Genomic DNA, 21,426 nt, shown 5'->3' on the forward strand with positions numbered 1-21,426 from the left:
TTTATTCAGCTATGTACATGCTGTGATCCAGGCTGATTCCCAGCCTAATCCCCACCAGCCCCAGTGAGATGCTTGCATGCTCAGGTATTTGCAGCCTCAGCCCATGGATTAAGGAAAGAATGGGAATTATTTTTCCAGTGGAGAGAAGGGCATACTTTTTCTGAAGCCTGTCACAGAAGAGTGGGCAGCATTTATCCCTGGGCTCCTCGAAGGCCCCGTCAAGCTTCCTCTGGGCTGGGGAGGATTCAGACAGAGGGTCAGAAGGTCCTGAAAACTGCCTCATCCAGAGGAGATATAAAAGGATGCTTGTTACAATGTGTTAATCATTTTCTCATTGTCCTAGTGCCCCTCCCTGTCAATACCAGGCTAGTGGCAGAAGGCCATCTGTGTGGCCAAGTCCTATGCCCTCTCTGATTTTCCCACATGTAAGGTAAAGGGCTGATCTCCATCTCCAGTGGTTGTAGCAATGGAGAAACTTGAAAATGTGAACGCAGAGCTTGCTCTTCAGTGGGATGTGGGGGAATTAGATGTCTTAAAGGACGTGGCTGGACATGCCCAAGCCCCACTGCAAACTTGGCTTCCATCCCATGCTCACAAGAGGCTTTTCTGGTGAGGACATCACCTGAAACAGGGAGCCTTCAAGACTGGGGAGCCAGAGCTCATTCACTGCAACAAAAACAGCCCTAAAGCCAAGCAGTGAGCAGGCATTTACATAATCAGCCACCTGAATTTTCCAGCAAAGGAACCAAAGGGCAGCTTGCCATCTATACAACAGTCAAAAGATTAAAGGCAAACAAGCTGCCTGAGAGTTTATAAATGAGTTTTCTCATCCAGGAGCCCCCTTCCAAGTGAGTGACAGGGTGACATATTCCAAAGACAAAATTTGTTTCCTTTGGATTCTTGGGTAGAAGACCAAAGGCATGGCGTGGGGAGGGGCACATTTCCTGCAGCACAATCTGAGGCATTCTCCTAATGGGTGAACTTACAGCACAATTGAGAACTAACTTTCAAATTGTGGTTGTCTTAGTTATCTAGTGTTGCTATAATGTAAATACCATAAGTGGGTGTCTTTAACAAACAGAAATTTATTTTCTCACAGTTTAGGAGGTTAGGAGTTCAAATTCAGAGCAGTGACTCTAGGACAATTCTTTCTCCTTCTGTCAGCTCTAGAAGAAGGTCCTAGTCTCTTCAGCTTCTGTTTCCTGGTTCCTTAGAGATCTCTATGTTTCTTGGCATCAATCTTCCCCTGGGTCTAGGAGGTTCTCAGCACAGGGATGAAGGTCACATTCCATTCCTGGCTTTTCTGTCTTTATAGTAGTGAGGTCCCTCTTCTCTCTGCTAGTTTCTCTTTTTCTCTCTTGTAAGATAAAAGGTGTGACTCAATCAAGTGTGTGAATTGAGTAAGAGTGTGACAAGAGTGGTGACTTGAGTAAGGGTAGGACTTGAGAAAGATATGATCTGAGTAAGGCTGTGACTCAAGAGATACTCTAATCCTGCCTCATTAATATATAGAGGTTAAGATTTACAATGTATCACATAATGGAGGATAATTATATCAGATCACAAAATGGAGAACAATCACACAATACTAGGAATCATGGCCTAGCCAAGTTGACATATTTTGGGAGAGCACAATTCTGTCCATGACAGTGAGTCTTAATCTTGTAGGGGTAAGGGGCTGTAAAGGCCCGAGTCATAGACTAACTGTCAGAATGAAAATATCAGTTATTGTCAAGCCAACTCTCACTCATGGCAACCCTGTGTGTATCAGAGTAGAACTGCACTTCATAAGATTTTTAATGGCTGAGTTTTAGAAGTAGATTACCAGGTCTTTGTTTTCCAGGGTGCCTCTGGCTGGACTCAAATCTCCAAACTCTCATTTAGCTGCCTAGTGCATTAACTATTTAACCACCCAGTAATTTCTCCAGGTTCACAGCTTCGGTTTAAAAGAATCATCCTCTGATTACTGGCAGAGTTACAGTCTGTCATCTCCAAGGGAAAACTCCAAAAACCAAATCCACTGCCATCAAGGCAATTCAGACTTATATCAACCCCCACTGGGTTTCCAAGGCTATAATATTATTATTTATTTATTTATTTATTTATTCTAATTTGGGTGAAAATTTACAGAGCAAATTCACTTTCCATGCAGCAGTTCACATACACTTTGTCTCATGACATTGACTATAATTTACTACAATGTAACAGCTCCACTCTCACTTCCTCCCAATAGTTACCTCTTCCCTGTGTCCATCCCTCCAAGCACTCCTGCCCCCTGAGCTGTCTCCCTGTGCATAAACAGTCCTTCTTTCTCCCATGATTGTTCTCTCCAAGGAGTGTATCTACCTCAGGTAAATGTTCAACTCATATGCCTGTCTTTTGTTTGGCTGGATACCACAGGTGTAGGTTCAATTCCAGACCTGAAGGGCAGCTAGGGACCATAGTCTCAGTGGTTCCACCAGGCTCTATTAGACCAGCAAACCTGGTTTCCCCCACCCCTTTTTTTTAATTTCCAAATGATTTTGAGTTTTGTTCCACATTGTTCTCCCTCTCTATCCAGGATCTCCTACAGAGATCCCCCTCCAAGTTGACAGTGGTAGCCAGGCACCATCTAGTTCTTCTGGTCTCACAGTAGCATAGGCTGCAGATCACATGGTATATCAGTTCCAAGGCTATAAATTTTTATGGAAGTAGATTGCCTCATCTTCCTCCTGAGGAGCAGCTGGTGGGTTTGAACCACTGACCTTACCCATTACACCACCAAAGCTCCTAAAGATAACATCCTTAACATCCTATCACTAAGGATAACATCATTCAATCATTCAAATATCGATAAATCATTCGACATTATTTATACTTGCATCTTAGGCACCATGCTAGGCACAGGGGATACAGTAGTAAAGCAAACAAGAATAGCCTTGTCCCCATGGAGTTTACTAGATTAATGGGGAAGTAGATTGTAATCAAATCATCATGCAAATGCCTATGCAGTTTGCTTCACCAAACCTAAGGTGCCATCAGATTCACCATGATCTTTTGTACCACTAAGAAAGCTACCAATTAAAGTCTGATTCACCATAGACTATAATAATAGAGGGAAAATTTTGAAAATGGGTAGAGGTGATGGCTGTACAGCATGATGAATGTATTAAAGTCATTGAATTATTCATACAAAAGATGTTGAAATGGCAGTTATCTATCTATATATAATTTTTTTAATGTTTCGTAAGTGTTAAGAAAGTTTGCACCTTTAAAAACCATGAAATGTGGTACTTAAAATCAAGAAGAGGCTATGAAGGAAAGAATTAAGATATTATGATTGAGAATGATAAGGGGGTTGGGGCATGAGACCAAACAAAAAAGCAAACTCACTGCAGTCAAGTCAGATCCAACTCATAGCAACCTCACCTTGAGTTTCTGAGGCAGTATCACTACGGAAATAGATTGCCCAATCTTCCTTCCGAGGAGTGGCTCGTGGGTTTGAACTGCTAGCCTTCTGGTTAGCAGTCAAATGCCTTAGGCACTACTCCAATTAGGACAGAAAAAGTCCCTCTTAGGAAGCAGCATTTAAGCCACAATTTGAAAGGAGAGAATAGCACCTCAGGTGGAGGGTACAGTATTTGCAAAGGCCCATGGATGGGGAAGACCCTGAGGGAAGACTATAGGGATGACACCCAAGGCCAGATACAGGTAGCAGCATGAGATGAGAGGACAGAGGAGAGCAGGGCCAGGTCTTGGAGGGCTTGTAGCTGGGGAAAGAGCTTTGGACTTTAGTCTCAGAGGACTGGAAAACCACTGAACAGTGTTAAACAAGGAAAGATGTGACTTGGACTATGACTTTATAGATCACACAGGCTTCAGTGAAGAGACAGGGTTGGAAGTGGGTGAGAACAGAAGCCAGAGACCAGTGATGCTGGTGGCTTGGACCAGGGTGAAAGTGACAGACTTGAGAAACCATTCAGCATGGAAGCTTACTGATGGGTGAGATGTGCACCTGGTTTAAGGGACTGGGTAGACAGTGCCATGGACAGAGCTGGGGAAAATAGAAGGGAAGCAGAGAAGATAAGGTGTTCAGAACCCTCACTGCAAACCTTGACCTTCCTGCAGGTCCCTTCAGAAAGGCAGCAGTGAGTATGTTCTGCAGGTCATGAGGAAAGAATGGAAATGAAACCCTCTGCCCCACCCCACCCTTCTAGGCCTGTCAGTCCCCACCACTACCACAACTGACAATATAGGGCTTGGCCTTCCAACCACAGTCTGCAATTCAGTCCAACCCTCATCAGTGAGCCTCACTCTAGGCCAGCTCTGAGGTGGGAGAAATGAAGTAGAAGTTAGACAAACAAGATCAGCCCAGTGGGGTCATGGAGGCCTTATCAAGGCCCCAGATGACACAGTCCAGATGTGGGCAGAAGGCTGGGTTCTTACATCAGGGGCACATTTCTCTGACCCAGAGTTTCTCCTCTTTCCCCCAAGTATACACCAAGTGTGGGGCATCTGACAAGCTCATTGACAGACAGAGTCTCTTCATCTACCCCACACTCTCAGAGCCAGCCCTCAAGCCCAATTCTCAGCCAGGAGCATCAGTGAGAAGTGGAGAGAGGCTGAGAGAGAGAGAGAGGCAGGCTGGGTCTGCCTCCTGGGGGAGGGGAAGCTTCAACCTTGTAAGAACAGCCTTTCTGTGGACATCTTGCTGTCCCAAGTACCAGCCCTTCCCTGCAGCTGTGTTTGCTGGCCCAGGGAGGAAACAAAGCCAGTTCTGACTCAAAGTCCATTCTTGGATGCTGAAGCTCTCTAGCTTTCCATTGAGGACAACTAATTATGTAGCACCCTACACTACTTGAGGACAGAAGGGACAGCAGGAAGAGCTAACAGAGGGAAAAGTCCTTTTGTCTAAGCTGCCAGGCCCTGGGTGAGTTTTCTGGGGAGAAGACAGAAGCTGATGTCTAGCCTCAGAGAACTCACGGAAGAAGGGGTTGCTTACACTCCTTCCTTATTGAGCTTGCAGTTACCAGGCTAAGGAAAGGAACACCCCCTTGCTGCAGGGAGGTAAAACTCCCATTCCTAGGTCATCAGCAGCAAAAGAAAGTCTACATGAACTCCTAGAGCTCCCAAGGAGGAAGAGATTTTTGTAGGCTGTAACCTTATTCCAAGTGAAGGATGACCTTCAAATGGTTTTCCCAGCAATTATCCTCAACAGACCAAAGAAAAACAGTTTACTTTTTGACCAACACCCTCAACCCAAGAATGAAACCAGGGCTCATGGTAAGCCTCGGATTCCACTAGTACAGCCAAGGTTATCTCTCTTGGTCTATGGAATGTCAGGCTGAATACTTTAGGAGCCCACCCAAGGCCTGATGTTTGGAGCTCTGGTGGTTCCCACCAGCCACGTGGCCATGTTCCTGGGCTTTCTCTGGACACCAGTACATCTGGGAAGAAGCTGCTATCATGCTTTTCTGCCACAACTCTGCTCTCTATTCCCTGTGGAGTATCTCACAGAGAGGGGTTCTGGGGATGGGGCCACATCATTTGGTCCATTAGCAATGGGACGGCAAATCTCAGTATGTGTTAATCCAGAAGGGGTTAGCAGAGCTTAAAACCTCAGTCCCCACGTACCTACACATCCATTCACCTGCCACTATCAGTGTGTCTGACTCTGCACTGGTTCTGGGGATCATGGTGAGTGGGTGAAGTCTTGTCCCTACCCTCCAGGGATCTCTGAAGGGGTGGTTACCATGTGAAGGATCTTGTTCTCCTCACTAGATGGCCCTTTCCATATAACCAACCACAGAACAATAACCCATAGAAGCTCAGAGTCCTTTGAAGAAGTGACAAACGAGGCTCAGAGATTTGGTGTAGGTTGGGACAAGAGCTCAAGGTCCAGTGTTCTCTTGCTCATCCTTCTAGTCCTCCCCTGCCCACCCTTTTCAGTGCTGCCCACACTCTCCAGACAAACAGTCACCCTGTCCCTAATCAGCTTCAGCCACAGCTGGGGGCCTCACCCTTCCAAGACCCTGAAGAGGTGGAGGGGATGACACTTCAGTCAAAAAACCAAGTGGAGCCTATGACTTCACATTCCCTGTCCTTGGAGAAGACTCCCTGCCCAACACACACTCACATATTTTTACGTATCCTTACACACTCACACATATACATACTTACTCAATCATGCCCACATACATATGTACACATGCATACACACACTAACACACACACACCCTCACGTATCCTCACATGCTCAAACATATACATACTCACACAATCACACCCACATACACATGTACACATATACACACTGACACTCACATCCACACTCACTCATACTAATATATGGTATCAACAGCCACTCTGGCCCACAAACATAAATCTCGGGGGGAGGGGGGCCGGGAACCACTGCCATCAAGTCAATTCTGACTCATAGTGACACCCTTGGGTTTCCAAGGCTGTAAATCTTTACAAAAATAGATTGCTTCATCTTCCTCCCACAGAACAACTGGTGGGTTTGAACCACTGGCATTCTGGTTAGCAGACAAATGGCTTACCCACTATGCCACCAGAGCTCCTTGGAATTCCTGAAAGCCGCTTTAAAACAACCTTTTCCAGCAGGTGGTATCAGCTGGCTCTGGATCTGAATTATACACTCATACTGGATGACAGTGAAGCAATTCTTATTCCCAAACCCTCTGTGATTCAGACTGGGCTGGAGTCCTACCCAGCTCTAGGAACCTGAGTTAAACTTCCCACCCCTCTGCCCTCACACACACACACCCTTCTCTCCTCTCATTGGTCCCAGGGTACCTGGGTACCTGGCACACGTTGTAGTGCTCAAAGAGAGATAAGAAGCCCACATCACTGCGTGCAGCAATGCCTTTGAGAAGTGTGATGTTCCCATTCCCAGAATCCAGCTCAACTACATCGTTGAAAACATTGGACACAGCTTTCCCGGTCAGGAGCAGATTGACAAGTTCCTGTTGATGAGAGAAAAGAGGAAAGCCTGTCAACTCTCAGGATTGGCTACTAAAAAGGGTGGCAAAGGACAAGGGGAGACTGGGAACAAGAAAGAAAAAGGGTGGAGAAGGAAGGAAAGCAAAGTTCAAATCAGAGGAGGCTGTGACCTCAACTTCCCCCTCAGCTCTGAGGGAAGAGTTGCCAGTTTTTCTCATAGAAGCTACTGCAGTAACTCACTGATCTTTACTTGACAAGCATATATTGAGCACCAACTGTGTACAATGCCCTGTTCTAAGTCTTGAGGTGGGATATGGCATGGCCGGAGTGGTGGGGCAGGCCTGTACTTGGGCAGCTAATGCACAGCACAGACATGATAAGAGCTATGCCAATGTGTGTGTAGAGCGTTCTGGGGTTCAGATGGACACACACCTCACCACTGAATCAGAGTAGATTTGTAAGGAAGTGGCACTGAGTGGGTCTTGAGGGATTTTGTTGGGGGGGGGGGTTGTCAATAAGCTTTTCATTTTGAAATAATTTTAGACTACTAAGAAGTTGTAAAAATAGTACAGAGAGTTCCCGTGTACCCTTCACCCAGCTTCCCCCAATGATAACATCTTACATAACCAGAATACATTGTAAAAATCAGGAAATTGACAATAGGACAATACCATTAACTGAGCCACAGATCTCATTCTAATTTCACCAGTGGTAGGAGACAGGGGATGGAGAGGGTTAGGGAGAGAATGGAGGAAGGCATTTCAGGAGGCAGGAATGGCAGAAGTAGAGAGGTGGTAGCAAGAAAGTCTAAGTCTTGTTCCAGCTGTCTCTGCATCACCTGGTTGCATAGTGCCACACATTGCATGGCCCCATGACTTAGGCCATTCACCTTACAAGCCAACAAGTGCTGTAGCCACAGACCCAAGAGACATTAACACGCACAGGGCTATTCTTCCTGTCAACTCCTTTATCCAGTGCCTCCTAGGTTAGAGGTGGAAGGGCCTCTGCCAGGCATCTTAGGATTCCAATCTCCTGTTGTGAATGGGGAAACTGAAGAGTCACTCAAGCTACACAGCTGGTTTATGACAGAAATGACCTTCCCCACATGTTTCCTGGCTCCCTGTCTGGAGTCCCTCCTTCCCTTTCATCTTGCTACCCTCCTGGCATCACCCTGGCTGACCAAAGGCTCAATCAAGGTAAAGAACATGGACTTGAGACCCATGAGATCTCTACATGCCTATTGCAGCATTGAGGGAAGACACAGGGAGCCCAGCCAAACACTCCAGTAGTCAGGACCCCTCTATCTTATCCACCTTCTGCAGGGCCAGTGCTGTGTGGGTGGCAAGCAGGGGGAAACAGCTCACAGAGTTTGTGGGAATAGCCACAACAGCCCCTTCCCCAATATCCACTCTGGAGGACAGAGTTTATGAAAATGTTTTCCCCTGATTGTGAGAATGACGTCCAGAGTTAATAATGCCCTCAGTGAACACCAACACCTCTGCCCCAGTGACAATAAAAGAGGCCTCATCAAATGGCCACCAAGGGACCCCATTGGAGCAAGATAGCGGTGGGCCTCATTGTGTCCCTGCAGAGGAAATGAGCAAATAATTTGGAGGAAATGTTGGCTTTGAGATACTGCACCTCTGGGGGAGCTGCAGCAAAGAAAGGCACTGCCTTTTTCAGATGGGTTCTCTTCATATGGTTTTCAAGGACAAAAGGGGCTCAAACCCCACTCTTAGCAAGAAGCCTTCTTGAAATGGGGAACAGAGCTATAGGCCTCTCCCTGCCCCTAGGCTCAAAAATCACACCATAGGAAAGTTTAGGGGTTATTTAGCTCCTCGCTACTCAAAGTGTGGTCTGTGGACATCATCCTCACTGTTAGAAGATGTAGAAAGGCCTGTCAGAAATGTTGAAATTCAGGTCCCAGCCCAGGCTCACTGGATCAGAACCAGCTCTGCAACAAGGCCCTCTGGACATTCAGTTAAAAAACATTGGTCCAGTCCAAAGGCCTCATTCTACAAATAAACTGAAGCTTAGAGAAGGGAAGAAAATTGCCCAAGTCATTCTACCAGTGAGACAGAGAAAAAGACATGGGGGAGCCAGACTGTGGTCTGGCATCCTCTCTGTCTTTTGGCTGCCCAACTCTGGGCCACACTACTCTCTGCCTTGCAGAAGGGGAACCTCCCACAGGGAGGACCTAAAAGTGAGAGCTAGACCAGCTGGGCAGTTAGAAAATGGCCATGTGGCCTTTCTAAAGAAGGCAGGCAGTAGCCAACACCATAGTCCCTCAAGTGCCCTTGACAAACTATATGCCCTGAGCTCACCCCTGAGTGGTTCAGGGAGGTTTTCAGAGTTGGTACAAGTGAGCCAGGACTCCTGGGATATTTGGGTCTAGCTGGCTGAGCAGCTCAGTCCAGCCTATCTATGGTATACATTTTGGCCCCCACCTGCCACTGAGTGGCACAAATGGTGTCTGGGTGGTGCATATGGTTTGCTCTTGGCTACTAAGCAAAAGGTTGATGGCTCAAATCCACCCAAGGGAAGAAAGGCCTGGCAATCTACTTCTGTAAGATTACAGCTAAGAAAACCCTGGGAAGAACATTTCTACTTTGTAACACATGGAGTTGCCATGAATCAGCATCAACTCAAAGGTAATGGGCTTATGTCAGCAAGGGTTAGATATGACTCTGGCCCACATGGCTACTTTGGGAGGCCTTGGGAAAGGATGGAACTCAGGTGTAGGATTTGGCACCCAGTCTATATATATACTAGGTTTTTCCCCTAGTATCACCTGAGCAAGGGATGTCAGGGACAGGCGACTGTGCTAAGGGCTCCCAGAGAGGACCCTCAAGGGCTCCTCAGTGATGATGCAAAGGGAAAGATTGCTGTAAATACAGTGCACCCTGCAACTGTGAAATGCTGCCATGAACATCATCTTCCAATGGGCTGGAACTCCCCAGCTTGTGCCTGGCACCCAGCATCCTGCCTTGAACTCAGGGTTGCACAGCAACCCCTATAGCTTCAAGCTCAGACTAGATGCAGCACATGCTCCAGAATCAAGAGCTATGCTGGGTTCTTTCTAGGTCTCCCTGCCAATGAAGCCAAGCACAGTTTGGCACATTGCACTTGGAGAGTGTTGGAAGAGGGCAAAAGAAAAGGAAAGACAGGGAAGATGAAGGAAAAAACTGACCAACTGGCCTGGCCCCTTGTGCCCCTTACCTGTGTGCAATATCCATGTGCACCAATCAGATGGCTGGTAGGGACATCAAAGTCCTGGTGAACTCTGGAAAACATGAGAGGCACTGTGTTAGCACTTCTCTGCCTGGCTCAGGCAAGCTGGCCATGCCTGCTGAGCGACCCTTGGGTTCTAGTCTGAGGCCTAGAATTCTGGATTTGGAGGGAACCTGAGGGCTCTGTGTCTGCACCCTTCATAGAGGAACCTCCTGCCCAAAAGTGTGTAGGGCCAGAGCCCAGGGCTCCTGCTTGCCATGCTCCTCTCCACTTTGCCAGGCCCACTTCAGACACTGGAGTATCGGGACCAAAGCATGGGGAGGCAAACAATGTTCTGCATTCACATCCCAACTGTCACTTGCTAGTGGAGACTGGTGGGAATTGGTACATCCCTGTCCATCTCTGGGCCTCACTTTGCAAGTCTGTTCAATGGGATGAGTGGTCTCTAAAGCCTCTATGAATTCTAAAATTATAGCCACCATACCCTCCCTGGGGATGGACATTGTACCAGACACTGTACACATCACCCCATCCCTGAGCACAGGTCTTTTACCAGGCACTGTACACACAAGACTCAGAAAAGTGGACTTGGCCCATGGGCAGTGGAGCTGGTAGGGCAAGCCAGAGAAGCTAGTCTAATGCTTGTGCTCTCCCCACCCTGTGTTACCACTGTGGCATTACTCTATGAATGAGCTTCCCCCAAAAGTCACAAGGTGAGACTTCTGGTAAGATGGAGGAATAGGCAGACAAGCGACACAGACCCTGTTCAATAAAGAAAAGAAAAACCAATTGACAGAGATACAGAAGATAATCCTGGAGCCCTGAGCTTTTAAAGGAACTGTACAGAAGTGAATTAGGCACCAACTCGTGGAAAAACCTGGACAAAAACAGTGAGCAGAGACAGTCAGAGCTGTGGACTATCAGCTACTCTGACAGGACCAACAGCCTGAATGGTTCCACGTGGTGTTGAGACCTGAGAATTGACCTAAAAAAGATCAGCCCTGGTCACCAAGGGCTGTAGAGATGACTGCGCTGGTGGCCTATGACTTGGAAGGGAAATAGCAAGGTGGGAGACAACCTGAGCTGTTGACTTTCCGCTGTCTGGAGGGTGCAGCCATTTTGATTGTTTACACATGGCAGCCATTTTGGATATTTAAAGTGACTGAGGGTGCAGCCATTTTGAATCTTTACAAGTGGTAACCATTTTGGATTTTAAAGTGATAGCATCCTCATTCAGATTCCAGGGACCTAAGAATAGGCTCTGTTTGCAAGGTCAGCAGGAACATACGAGAAGCTGACAACAGGAAGGGAGACAGGTAGTGAGTGTATAAGTGCTGCCAACTAGCAAACAGAGGAGCACAGCACAATACCCTGCTTGCATAGATGACATACAAACAAAACAAAGAAAATGAAAATCACGGACAAGTCACTCCAACATACAATCACCAATGAAATATAAACACAAAAACATCACAATGCCTCAAAGACAACAGAGCATCACAGTCCACACAAAGAAGCAAGATAAAGCAGGGGAAATAAGGGACCAGGATATGGACCCAAAACACATCCCTGAGGAAGATGCAGCACTAGAACTCCCTGATAAGGAATTAAAAAGAATTATATTTAGGTATCTTCAACAAATTGAGAGACAGATCAAGGAAAACACAGAGAAAACCCTAGAACAACTTCGAAAGACAATAGAAGAACAAAATGACAAAACAAATGAAAAATTAGAAGTGATACAAAATCTACATACAGAAATCCAGAAGATTAATATTAAATTTTCAGAAATAGATAAGACATTGAATGGGCAAAGGAGCAGAATTGAATCAAGGAAGACAGAATTAGGAAGATTGAAAGCAAATACCTTTCTTTGGAAAGGGATCAATAAGAAAAAAGAGCAAAACAAAATGAAGAAAGCCTAAGGTTCATGTGGGATACCATCAAAAGAAATAACCTACGTGTCATTGGAATTCCAGAACAAGAAGGAAGACACAAATAAAACCACAGAGAAAACTGTCAAAGATTTGTTGGAAGAGAATTTTCCTGGTATGATGAAAGATGAGAATATATCCATTCAGGAAGTTCAACGAACCCCAAACAGGATAGACCCCAAAAGAAAATCACCCAGATATATCATCATCAAACTTACCAAAACCAAAGACAAAGAAAGAATTATGAGAGCAGCACAGGAAAAACAAAAAGTTACCTACAATGGGCAACCAGTAAGACTAAGTTTGGATTTCTCAACAGAAACCATGCAGGTGAGAAGACAATGGTATCGTATATATAAAATATTGAAAGAGAAAAATTTCCAGCCAAGAATTATGTACCCCACAAAACTGTCCCTCACATATGATGGTGAAATTAGGACATTTCCAGATAAGCAGAAATTAAGGGAATTTGTTAAAACCAGACCAACCTTACAAGAGATGCTAAAGGGAGCCCTTTGGACAGAGAAGCAACAACAGCCAACAACAACTGACCATTAACACACATGATGATATAACTCAGAAACTAACCCAGCTATGGAAGTATCCAAAGTAAATAAGCCTACAAGATTGTAAACAGGGAATCAGAGACATCAATTGACAAATGAGGACAACTACCAACCAAAAAGAGGGAAAAAACTGTCGTTACAGAACTTCTAGATGGTAGGGAAGTCAAGACAACTACGAGATAGAACAGACTATTCTAAACTTGGGAAGAAAACTATAAATCACAGGGTAACCTCAAAGAAAAATGATAAAACTTCACATCAAAAAAGAGGACCAGCATAAATATTCAGCAAATACTGAAACAATAGCAATGAAGGAAGTGATAACACAATTCATAAACATAACAAGCTCAACATAGAAAATTATATGGCACAAAGAAAATGACACCACGAAAAAGCACATAACAAAAATGACAGCAACAAATTCATATTTGCTGATAATTATGTATCTGGCAAGGGACTTATCTCTAAGATTTATCATGGAAGAGTGGATGACCAAACTATGATACATACACATAATGGAATGCTATGCAGCACTAAAGAATAATGTAGAATCTGCAAGACACCGCATTATATGGATGAACTTGCAGGACATTATGCTGAGTGAAGTAAGTCAATCACAGAAGGACAAATATAGTATTAGTTCGTTGTTGTGGAGGGTCAAGGAAATGTTTATATATGGAGGAAAACTTTCTTTGTTGGTTGCCAGGGGTGGGAGGGGAGGAGAGGGAACACTGAAAAAAAAAATGCATTGACGCATGTCACTTTAGTTTTGTGTATTTCATTGTACATAAGCTATATTTCAATAAAATGTACTAAAAAAAAAAAGATACCACAAACAAAGTTAAAAGACAATAATATACAGACTGGGAGGGAGAAAAAAAAGATTTATAACATATTTTTACTTCTTTTTGGGGGGGACACAATTCAATCCATAATAGGTAAGGAGCAGGGGATTTTCAACAGAAATGCCCAAAATTTACTAATCAAACCAAAAGGAGTAGGACCAGAGGTGAGGAAGGAAGTGGCTGGGGTTGGGTAATTAGGGAGTTTCTCATTCTTCAAGTCTAGTATGATAGGAGACAAAAGAGGAAAGTACTGTCTGCTTGAAGCCTGACTACCCTCCATAAAAGTTGCTGTTTGTGTGAATTTCTATTAAAAAAAAAAAAAAAAAGTCACAAGGTGAAAAGCCCAAGAGGATTTCTAGGGCTGGGAACCAGAACAATTTGGGTGTCATGCTCAGTAGTGGTCCTGTCACATGTAGCATGTAAAGTGATAAGCACCAGAGTCCAAAAACCCTCTCCGAATTTCAAAACTTCCCTCATCATCATCTTGTTAACTGTGCTAGTAACTTAGTCCATTATTCATTTTGTTGTTTTGGTTATTGTTAGCTACGAGTGAGTCAGCCCCAATTCACAGTGACCCCCTGCACAGTGGAACAAAACACTGCCCAGTCCTGTGCCACCCCCATACTCAGCTGCAGATTGGACAACTGTGATCCACAGGGATCTCACTGGCTCAATTTCAGCAGATCACCAGGCCCCTCTTCCTAGTCTGTCTTGGTCTGCAAGCTCCACTGAAATCTGTTCATCAGCACAGCAACACACAAACCTCCACTGTCCACAAAGTATATTGGCTGGGGATTAACCCCTTTGAAAGACCAGCATAACCTTATTATTGCACAGAGCTGCATAGTGGGTAAACAGGAAAGGAACCACCATTTATTGCACATGCTCAGTAGATGGCAATTTCAACCCTCCAACTGCCTTGCAAAGTTGGAATTACTACCTCTATTTTATAGATGTGGAAACAAATTTAGAAAGGCAAGAAGACTGGCTCCCACAGCCCTACTTTCTCCACTACTAGCCTCATCTGCCCCTCAACACTTTGTAGGGGACTTGCTGCTTCCCTCACCACACCTCAAATAGAGCTCTGAGATACAGCTCAGGGGTAGGAAGGACTTGCAGTCATGACTTTTATTTTTGTTTTTAGGGGAGGAGAAGAGAAACATGGTTACAGTTTATGCTTTTAATCTAAGATCTGCCATAAGTCCACAAACCTAAGACACACATTCTGGCCCCTGTGCCCTTCCCACATGGGTTTAAAAACTATAGCTCCCTAAACCTTGTGGGGAAAAAAAAACAAAACTTTCTTGTGGTTTTTAATAGCCATGGCCAAACCGGGAAGGTTGCGGTCCACATTACAAGGCTGCTGTGATGGCTGTTCCAGGGGCCTGGCCAATGGCCATGGGGGCTCAAGGTCCTCTGGGATGGGCCTCTGTGGCTCACCCACCTTCACAGCAGGCCTGGGAAGGAGTCGGCTGAGGTGATTAATGGCCCAGTGTGGTGTTCAGCTGGCGCTAGCTCAGGCTAAAGAATTGATGGAAATGCTCTCTGCAGCACATCCAAGCATCTTCTGAAGAGAAGAAAATAACCTCAAAGTGACCCCATGCACAGTGGAACAAAACACTGCCCAGTCCTGTGCCACCCCCAAACTCAGTTGCAGATTGGACAATTGTGATCCACAGGGATCTCACTGGTTCAATCTCAGAAGCAGATCACCAGGTCTGTCTTCCTAGTCTGTCTTAGTCTGCAAGCTCTACTGAAATCTGTTCAGCAGCACAGCAACACACAAACCTCCACCAATAGATGGGGAGTGGCTGTCCACGAAGTACATTGGCTGGGGATTAACCCCTTTGAAAGACTAGCATAACCTTATGATTGCACAGAGCTGCATACTGAGTAAACAGGAAAGGAACCACCATCTATTGCACATGCTCACTAGGTGGCAATTTCAACCCTCCAACCACCTTGCAAAGTTGGAATTGTTGTTGTTATGTGCCGTCAAGTCCGACCCAACTCATAGCGACCCCTCCTTGGGTTTCTGAGGCAGTATCACTATGGAAGTAGATTGCCCCACCTCTATTTTATAGATGTGGAAACAAATTCAGAAAGGCAAGAGACTGGCTCCCGCAACGCCGCTTTCTTCACTATTAGCCTACTCAAAGGAGTCCTGGGTGGAGTGATAAGCATCGCTGGCTGCCAGCCACCGCGAAGCTTTGAAAAGCGGTCAGATCTTCATAGTCCCACAGCCTCGTGTTCACCCAGTGCGCTGCAGAGCCTGCGTCAGCCCGGAGCTGAGGGACACGCCGAGGGGACAATGGGGGGAAATGGCAATTGCATCCTCAGGTGCAGACATGATGGGAAATTCAGAAGTGGGCTCTGATCTTAAAAGCGAGCAACATCTGTATTTCACATTAGGGCATTCAGGAGACGCCAAGGAGCAGCTTATGGCTTAAAAGATTTACAACTTTGGCAAATCTAGATGTCCAGGCCTCCCTCTGAGGGAATTCCCCAAAGAGCTGAGCGTAAAGTGTGCTTGAGTGAGGAACGTGGCCCCTGCTCTGCCCGGGAGAAATCTGTTCACACAGCATGGCCTTCCAGCCCTAGTGCTCTGTGACAGCAAGCCAAGTCCCTCACTTCTCTGAGTCTCAGTCTCTCCTTTTATAACGTGAGGGCTTGGACAAGATGGCTGGTTTCAACATCTTTCTTTTTTTTTTTTTTTAAATGTTGGAAAGTGATTCTTCCTCAGTGTCATCCACATGAAGTTCTTAGAGCTTTAAGTATAACACCAAGAACAAAGGGAAATGAGACAAACCGCACCCCTCCTTTTTTGTTAGTGAGGTTTGGGTGAAAGTTTACAAAGCAAATTCATTTTCCATAGAACAGTTCATACACATTTTGTTTTATGACATTCACTGCAATTCCCATAATGTAACAGCTCTGTTCCCACTTCTCTGTCGTTACCTTTTCCCTATGTCCTTCTTTCCTATGAAATCCTTCCCTCAAGCTCTCTCCCTGTGCTAATTCTGCCCTTCTGGTCTCCTATGATTGATTGTTCTAAGGAGCATACCTACCTGGTGTAAATGTTCACCTTGGAGCCTGTCTATTGTTTGGCTAGAAGCCACAGGAGTAAGTCCAAGTCCAGGCCCCCCCAAAAAAAGTCACTGCCATTGAGTCAATTTTGACTCATAGTGACCCCCATTGGGTTTCTAAAGTGGCAAATCTTTATGGAAGTAGATTGCTACATCTTCCTTCCATGTAGTGGCTGGTGGGTTTGAACCACAAACCTTCTGGTTAGCAGTCACATGGCTTACGTACTGTACCACCAGAGCTCATGTATATATAATCTTTTTTTTTAATAAAATATTATATGTTGAAGTCCAGTGTATTATGTATAAAAACTTGGTTGAAGGTGGAGGGAGGGCTGGTACCATCCTTCTCCCTTTGCCAGCCCCTGAAGCCCCTCTAGGGAACCCCTAGGTCTCTGTGGAACTCACCATTCTGGGAGCAGAGGCTGTAACACTGAGGGGCTGCCTGAGCTCTGAGGCTGTGGTAGTTAAAGTTGTGTGTCAACTTGGCTGGGCCTGGTTGAGTGGCTGGGCAGCTGGTGGTAGTTATTCTCCATGATGAGACTGGCAATCAATTCCATGGTGGGATCTACCATAAGCAATTGAGTAGCTGCTTTAGGGATGTGGTCTGCCTCCCATATATAAATAAGCAGCAGCTTTGGGAATGGTCTCCAGCTTATGACACACTTGGACCCTGCATGTAGCCAAGTCGTTGTTCAGCAGCCTGCCATGTTCTGCTGATACTGGGACTTTCAATGGACTTGAATCAATGACCTGCCGTGTTGTTTGGTAACATCAGTACTGTGCCATTTTGTTTGTCAGTGTTGGGCTTGTTAGCCTCAGCAGCCAGTAGCTGCCTGAGTGAAAAGATGCCTCTAGCTTCAGTGGGCCAGGAGCAAGAGGCAGAGCTGAAGCCCAAGGTCGAGAGCCTGGCACCTGAAACTTGGACTTCTATCCTCCAAAAACTGTAAGAGAATAAACTCCTGTTTGTTAAAGCCATCCCATTTGTGGTATATTCCTGTCAGAGCAGTATTAAGTAACCAGAACAGAGGCTCCCATCTAGTGTGGGCTCTGAGACACAAGGCATGATGGTCCCTTGCCCAGGAACAAGTTAATAATTCTAGCTAACAGATATGTTTCCCCTTCCTTGGTCCTCCTGAGTGTTGGACATCCCTGGACCCTGGGAGAACACTGCACAGTCTGAGGCACCAGGTTGGATGGAAGGAGCAGAATAGGCCAGGGCGTGGTGAAAAAGTGCCCCTTGGAGCTTTCCTGCCCCAGAGGAACAGGACAGGGGAGCCTTCAGGGAGCATGAAGTTTCCTAGAAATTGCATTCCAAGGAGCACAGAGGGAGCTAAAGTGTACTTGCCTGGTATTGGTAACTTGAGAGAAGGGTTTGACCTTGTCTGCCCCACTACCAACCTCATCAACATTCTGGAACAAAGGGCCAGCCCCTTGGCTGCCTTCTCTCCAGATCATGGGGCAGTGCCAGCAATGGTCACCAGACCTCACTGTCCCCAGAGAGGGATCGAGCCTCTGAGACTGAGCTGCTCAGACCCAAGGGTCGAGGGTGTGAGCCTGGCCTTGAGAGCATCCAGTTAATCCACTTACAGGAGGATACCAGCAAAAATGGATTTTCTCTCCCCCTCACCCTTACACCAAGTGGGAAGTCCCAAGAGATAGAAAAAAGAGGCAGCCAGGGCTGGGGAGCCCTCAAGGCTCATCATCTTGAACATGAGGAGACAAATGCCCAGATTCAGGGCCTGGAGCTGGCCTAGCCCTCTGCCACCTCTGTCCACTCTGCCTTTCACCACAAGCCTAGAGATGATAAACTTCTGCCACTATGTAATACAGGCTTACAACAGGCACACCTTCCATCTGCCCAGATGCAGGCTCTTTCAAATACACCACCCTCTCTGAAGCCCTGTAAGACCAGGAGGCAAGTGGCACCTCTATATTATAGACGGGGAAACTGAGGCCAAGTGAGAGGAAGAGACCTGTGATCTCATGTTCACACAAGGAATCAGCAGAGCCAGGACTGTGTCCCTGGACAAATATCACACAGTGGCCTGAAGCTTGTGATGGTCAGCCGGCAGAGGCAGTCCTAGGAGCCCTAAAACCCCAGGCCTGATGGGGTAGGGAGCTCCCCCTGGCTCTACCCTCCCTGGCATGAGCCTCTCACTTCATCTCTCCAAACTACATCAGTGTCTTTTCCACATGTGTCTGAACATGTGTACCTGGGTACCTTGTATGAAAGTTTCTAAATAGGAAGGAAAATGTCTACATGGTCTAGAAACATGGGTCCAGTCTATGGTCATTGCTATTCATCTAAAGCCAGTGTCCACAGTGCAGGTTTCAGAGGCCTGGGGATGTAGTGCCTCTGCCTCTGATTGGCCAAGTGGCCTTAGGCCAGTCTCTCCCATTCTCTGAGCCTGTTTCCTATTTATAAAGCCAGAGGACTAGAGCAAGAGCTCTCTGGGGACCTCCTTGGACCTGAACAAAGGTGGCTGGTACGTGACTCACGTTTAAACCATCAAACCAAAAATAGACAGTAATTAACCTGGGAGGGCCTGACCAGCCTCTTCCCTGGACCTGACCACCAGGATGCTGGGGCTCCTAGAGGTACCACATCCCCACTGGGCCACCTTGGCCTGTTTCTGCCATCCAGCCCACCTCTCCCCTGGAGACTCCATCCCTCAACTGCACACCCATCATTTTTCCACCTCCCACACCCACCTGCAGTGAGCAACCTCCAGAGACAACAGCCTTTTGGTGGGTTTCATTGGCTTTTGAGGACAATGTCAATAGTGAAAAGGGCAGCTGTGGTACAATTAAGAGATCCTGGGCTTTGAAGCCACAGAGCCCTGGCTCCTAGTTGCTCACCAATTGTTCCCCTCTCTAAGCCTCAGTTTCCCCATTTGCAATATGGGTATGATAGTGTGTCTGCCTATTATCGGTTGCTGTGAGAACTGAATAAGATGAACTATATAAAGTATTTGGCATTCAGTAAATGTCACTTCCCTTTTCCTACGATAACAACAATAATAACAAAACACACACAGACAATGACCCAGATGTCATGCCCCCTGCAACTCCACCATTCGTATCTTGGCCAAGAACCCAGAACAAACAGAGGCCTCCAAGTGGTGGGAATGTAGTGTGTCTATCTGCAAAGAATTCAGATGGAGCAGATATCTACTGTTTTCCCAGGAAGGCCAAGAAGGAGGGGACAATGAGTCAGAACACCTGAACATCAGGTCTTTCTGCCATCCAGTGCTGAGTGATCTTTAGTAGACTGCTATCTGTCTCTGATGGGGATAGCAATAACCACCTCAAGGAGTGGTTTCCATAAAGGACAAGGCAGTGGGAAGGCCTTGTAAACTACAGAGAGCTCCATAGGCTTGAAGGAGAGGCCATCATTTCCATACTCCAGGCAGTGAGAAGACAGGGCTAGGATGGGGCCCAGGAGGCAGGGGAGGTACATGGAAGGCTTTGCAGGATGAAGAGACAGGACAGGGACCTGCCTGGAGGAAGGAAGAGAAAGCAAAGGCAGCAAGCTCCTCAGCAGCAGGCCAAAGCCCAGCCCAAGCTGCCTGCCGCCTCACCCCCCACCACCCTCCCCATCATGTACCGCCACCCTCCCTCCCATCCAGTCCCCGTGCAGTTGTTCCCCGCAAAGCCCCACCAGGGGCCTTTGTCTACTTTGCTCTTTTTGCCTGCCAAACCCTTCCCACATATCCCTCAGAACCCTGCTAAATGTCACCTCCTCCATAAAGAGACACTTCCCTCACCTCAGAGACAGCTGTGCCCCATCTTTTCTCCAGGATCCTGCCCTGAGTCCTGTATCTCCCTTTCCTAAGAACACTTGCCAACTGCCTTTTGTGATCCCACCCTGTGCCTCCAGGCAGTGGGGCCTCGGAGACCAGGGTTATGTTTTGTCCATCTGGCCACTTGTACCCAGAACTGGGATCTCTCTAGACCTTCCAGTGCACAGCAAATGGGCCCCTAAATTAAATTAATTAAATGAGCCATCCCACACCCATTCCAGAAGAAGCTGTGCAGCAGGTTCTGGTAGAACAGCTTCCAGAAGCTATATCCCAAGAGGCCAGCAGAGGCAAGCAGCAAGCAGAAGAGAGTATTCCATGCTAGGAACTGTGGTTGGCCTAATACAGAAGCCTTTTCCAAAATCTTAATTAATTACCATTCCTTCCTGATAAGGCTGGTCCTGAGCCCTTCGTGGAGAGTCTTTGGGTGTGTGGCTCAGTGTCCCTGGCTGCCCTGCTGCCCTCAGTCATGCCCAGCTGGCACTCACAGGCCATGGTTTGCCATCTCAGCTGCGTTGAGACCTGGCTCAGCCAGAGTCCCATGTACGGACCACACTGGGTGAAATTAAATGGAGCAGACAGACATCTTGTTTGTCAATACCAAATAGGTATTGACCTATTTGGGGGTGTCATTTTCCACTTCTCCTTCTAAGTCAGCAAACACAGCTGACCTGCACCTGTCACCCCTTCTCCAAGCCCAGAGAAGGGTAAAGCAGGCACGTGGACTTAGACTGGAGACAGGAGACTTAAGTGGTATTGTCAGCTTGGCCATTAACTCACCCTGAACTTCTGAGAACCTCAATTCCCTCATCTGTAAAAGCGGTGATGTTCTCTGGCCAGTGGGCATGTCCCTCCAGTTACCATAAGACCCTAAAGTCCCAAAGTGGCTTTGAGAGCCTTTTCCTCTCTCCTCCACCTCCAGCCCCTACCTTCCACAGAGTGAGAGGGGCTCATGGGGCCCCCAAGGGATCCCCTTTGAGCCAGCTAGGGACACACAATCCAGAGCTCTGTCCATTGTATGA

At 46.6% G+C, this 21,426-nt stretch overlaps 1 protein-coding gene across 1 annotated transcript in view; it reads right to left on the bottom strand.

The window, feature by feature from the left end:
- Nucleotides 1–21,426, bottom strand: part of MINDY4 (MINDY lysine 48 deubiquitinase 4) — a 183,861-nt gene that overhangs the window by 2,060 nt on the left and 160,375 nt on the right. Inside the window, exons 14-15 of the mRNA XM_007946374.1 lie at nt 10,162–10,225; nt 6,804–6,965 (exon numbers count right to left, since the gene is read on the bottom strand). Coding sequence (XP_007944565.1) covers nt 6,804–6,965; nt 10,162–10,225 — 226 coding nt within the window. The remainder of the gene's footprint in view (nt 1–6,803; nt 6,966–10,161; nt 10,226–21,426) is intronic.

This window comes from Orycteropus afer, unplaced genomic scaffold (assembly GCF_000298275.1).
Source record: "Orycteropus afer afer isolate SDZICR_OR568_19922 unplaced genomic scaffold, OryAfe1.0 scaffold00008, whole genome shotgun sequence".
In the NCBI taxonomy this organism is placed as follows: domain Eukaryota; kingdom Metazoa; phylum Chordata; class Mammalia; order Tubulidentata; family Orycteropodidae; genus Orycteropus; species Orycteropus afer.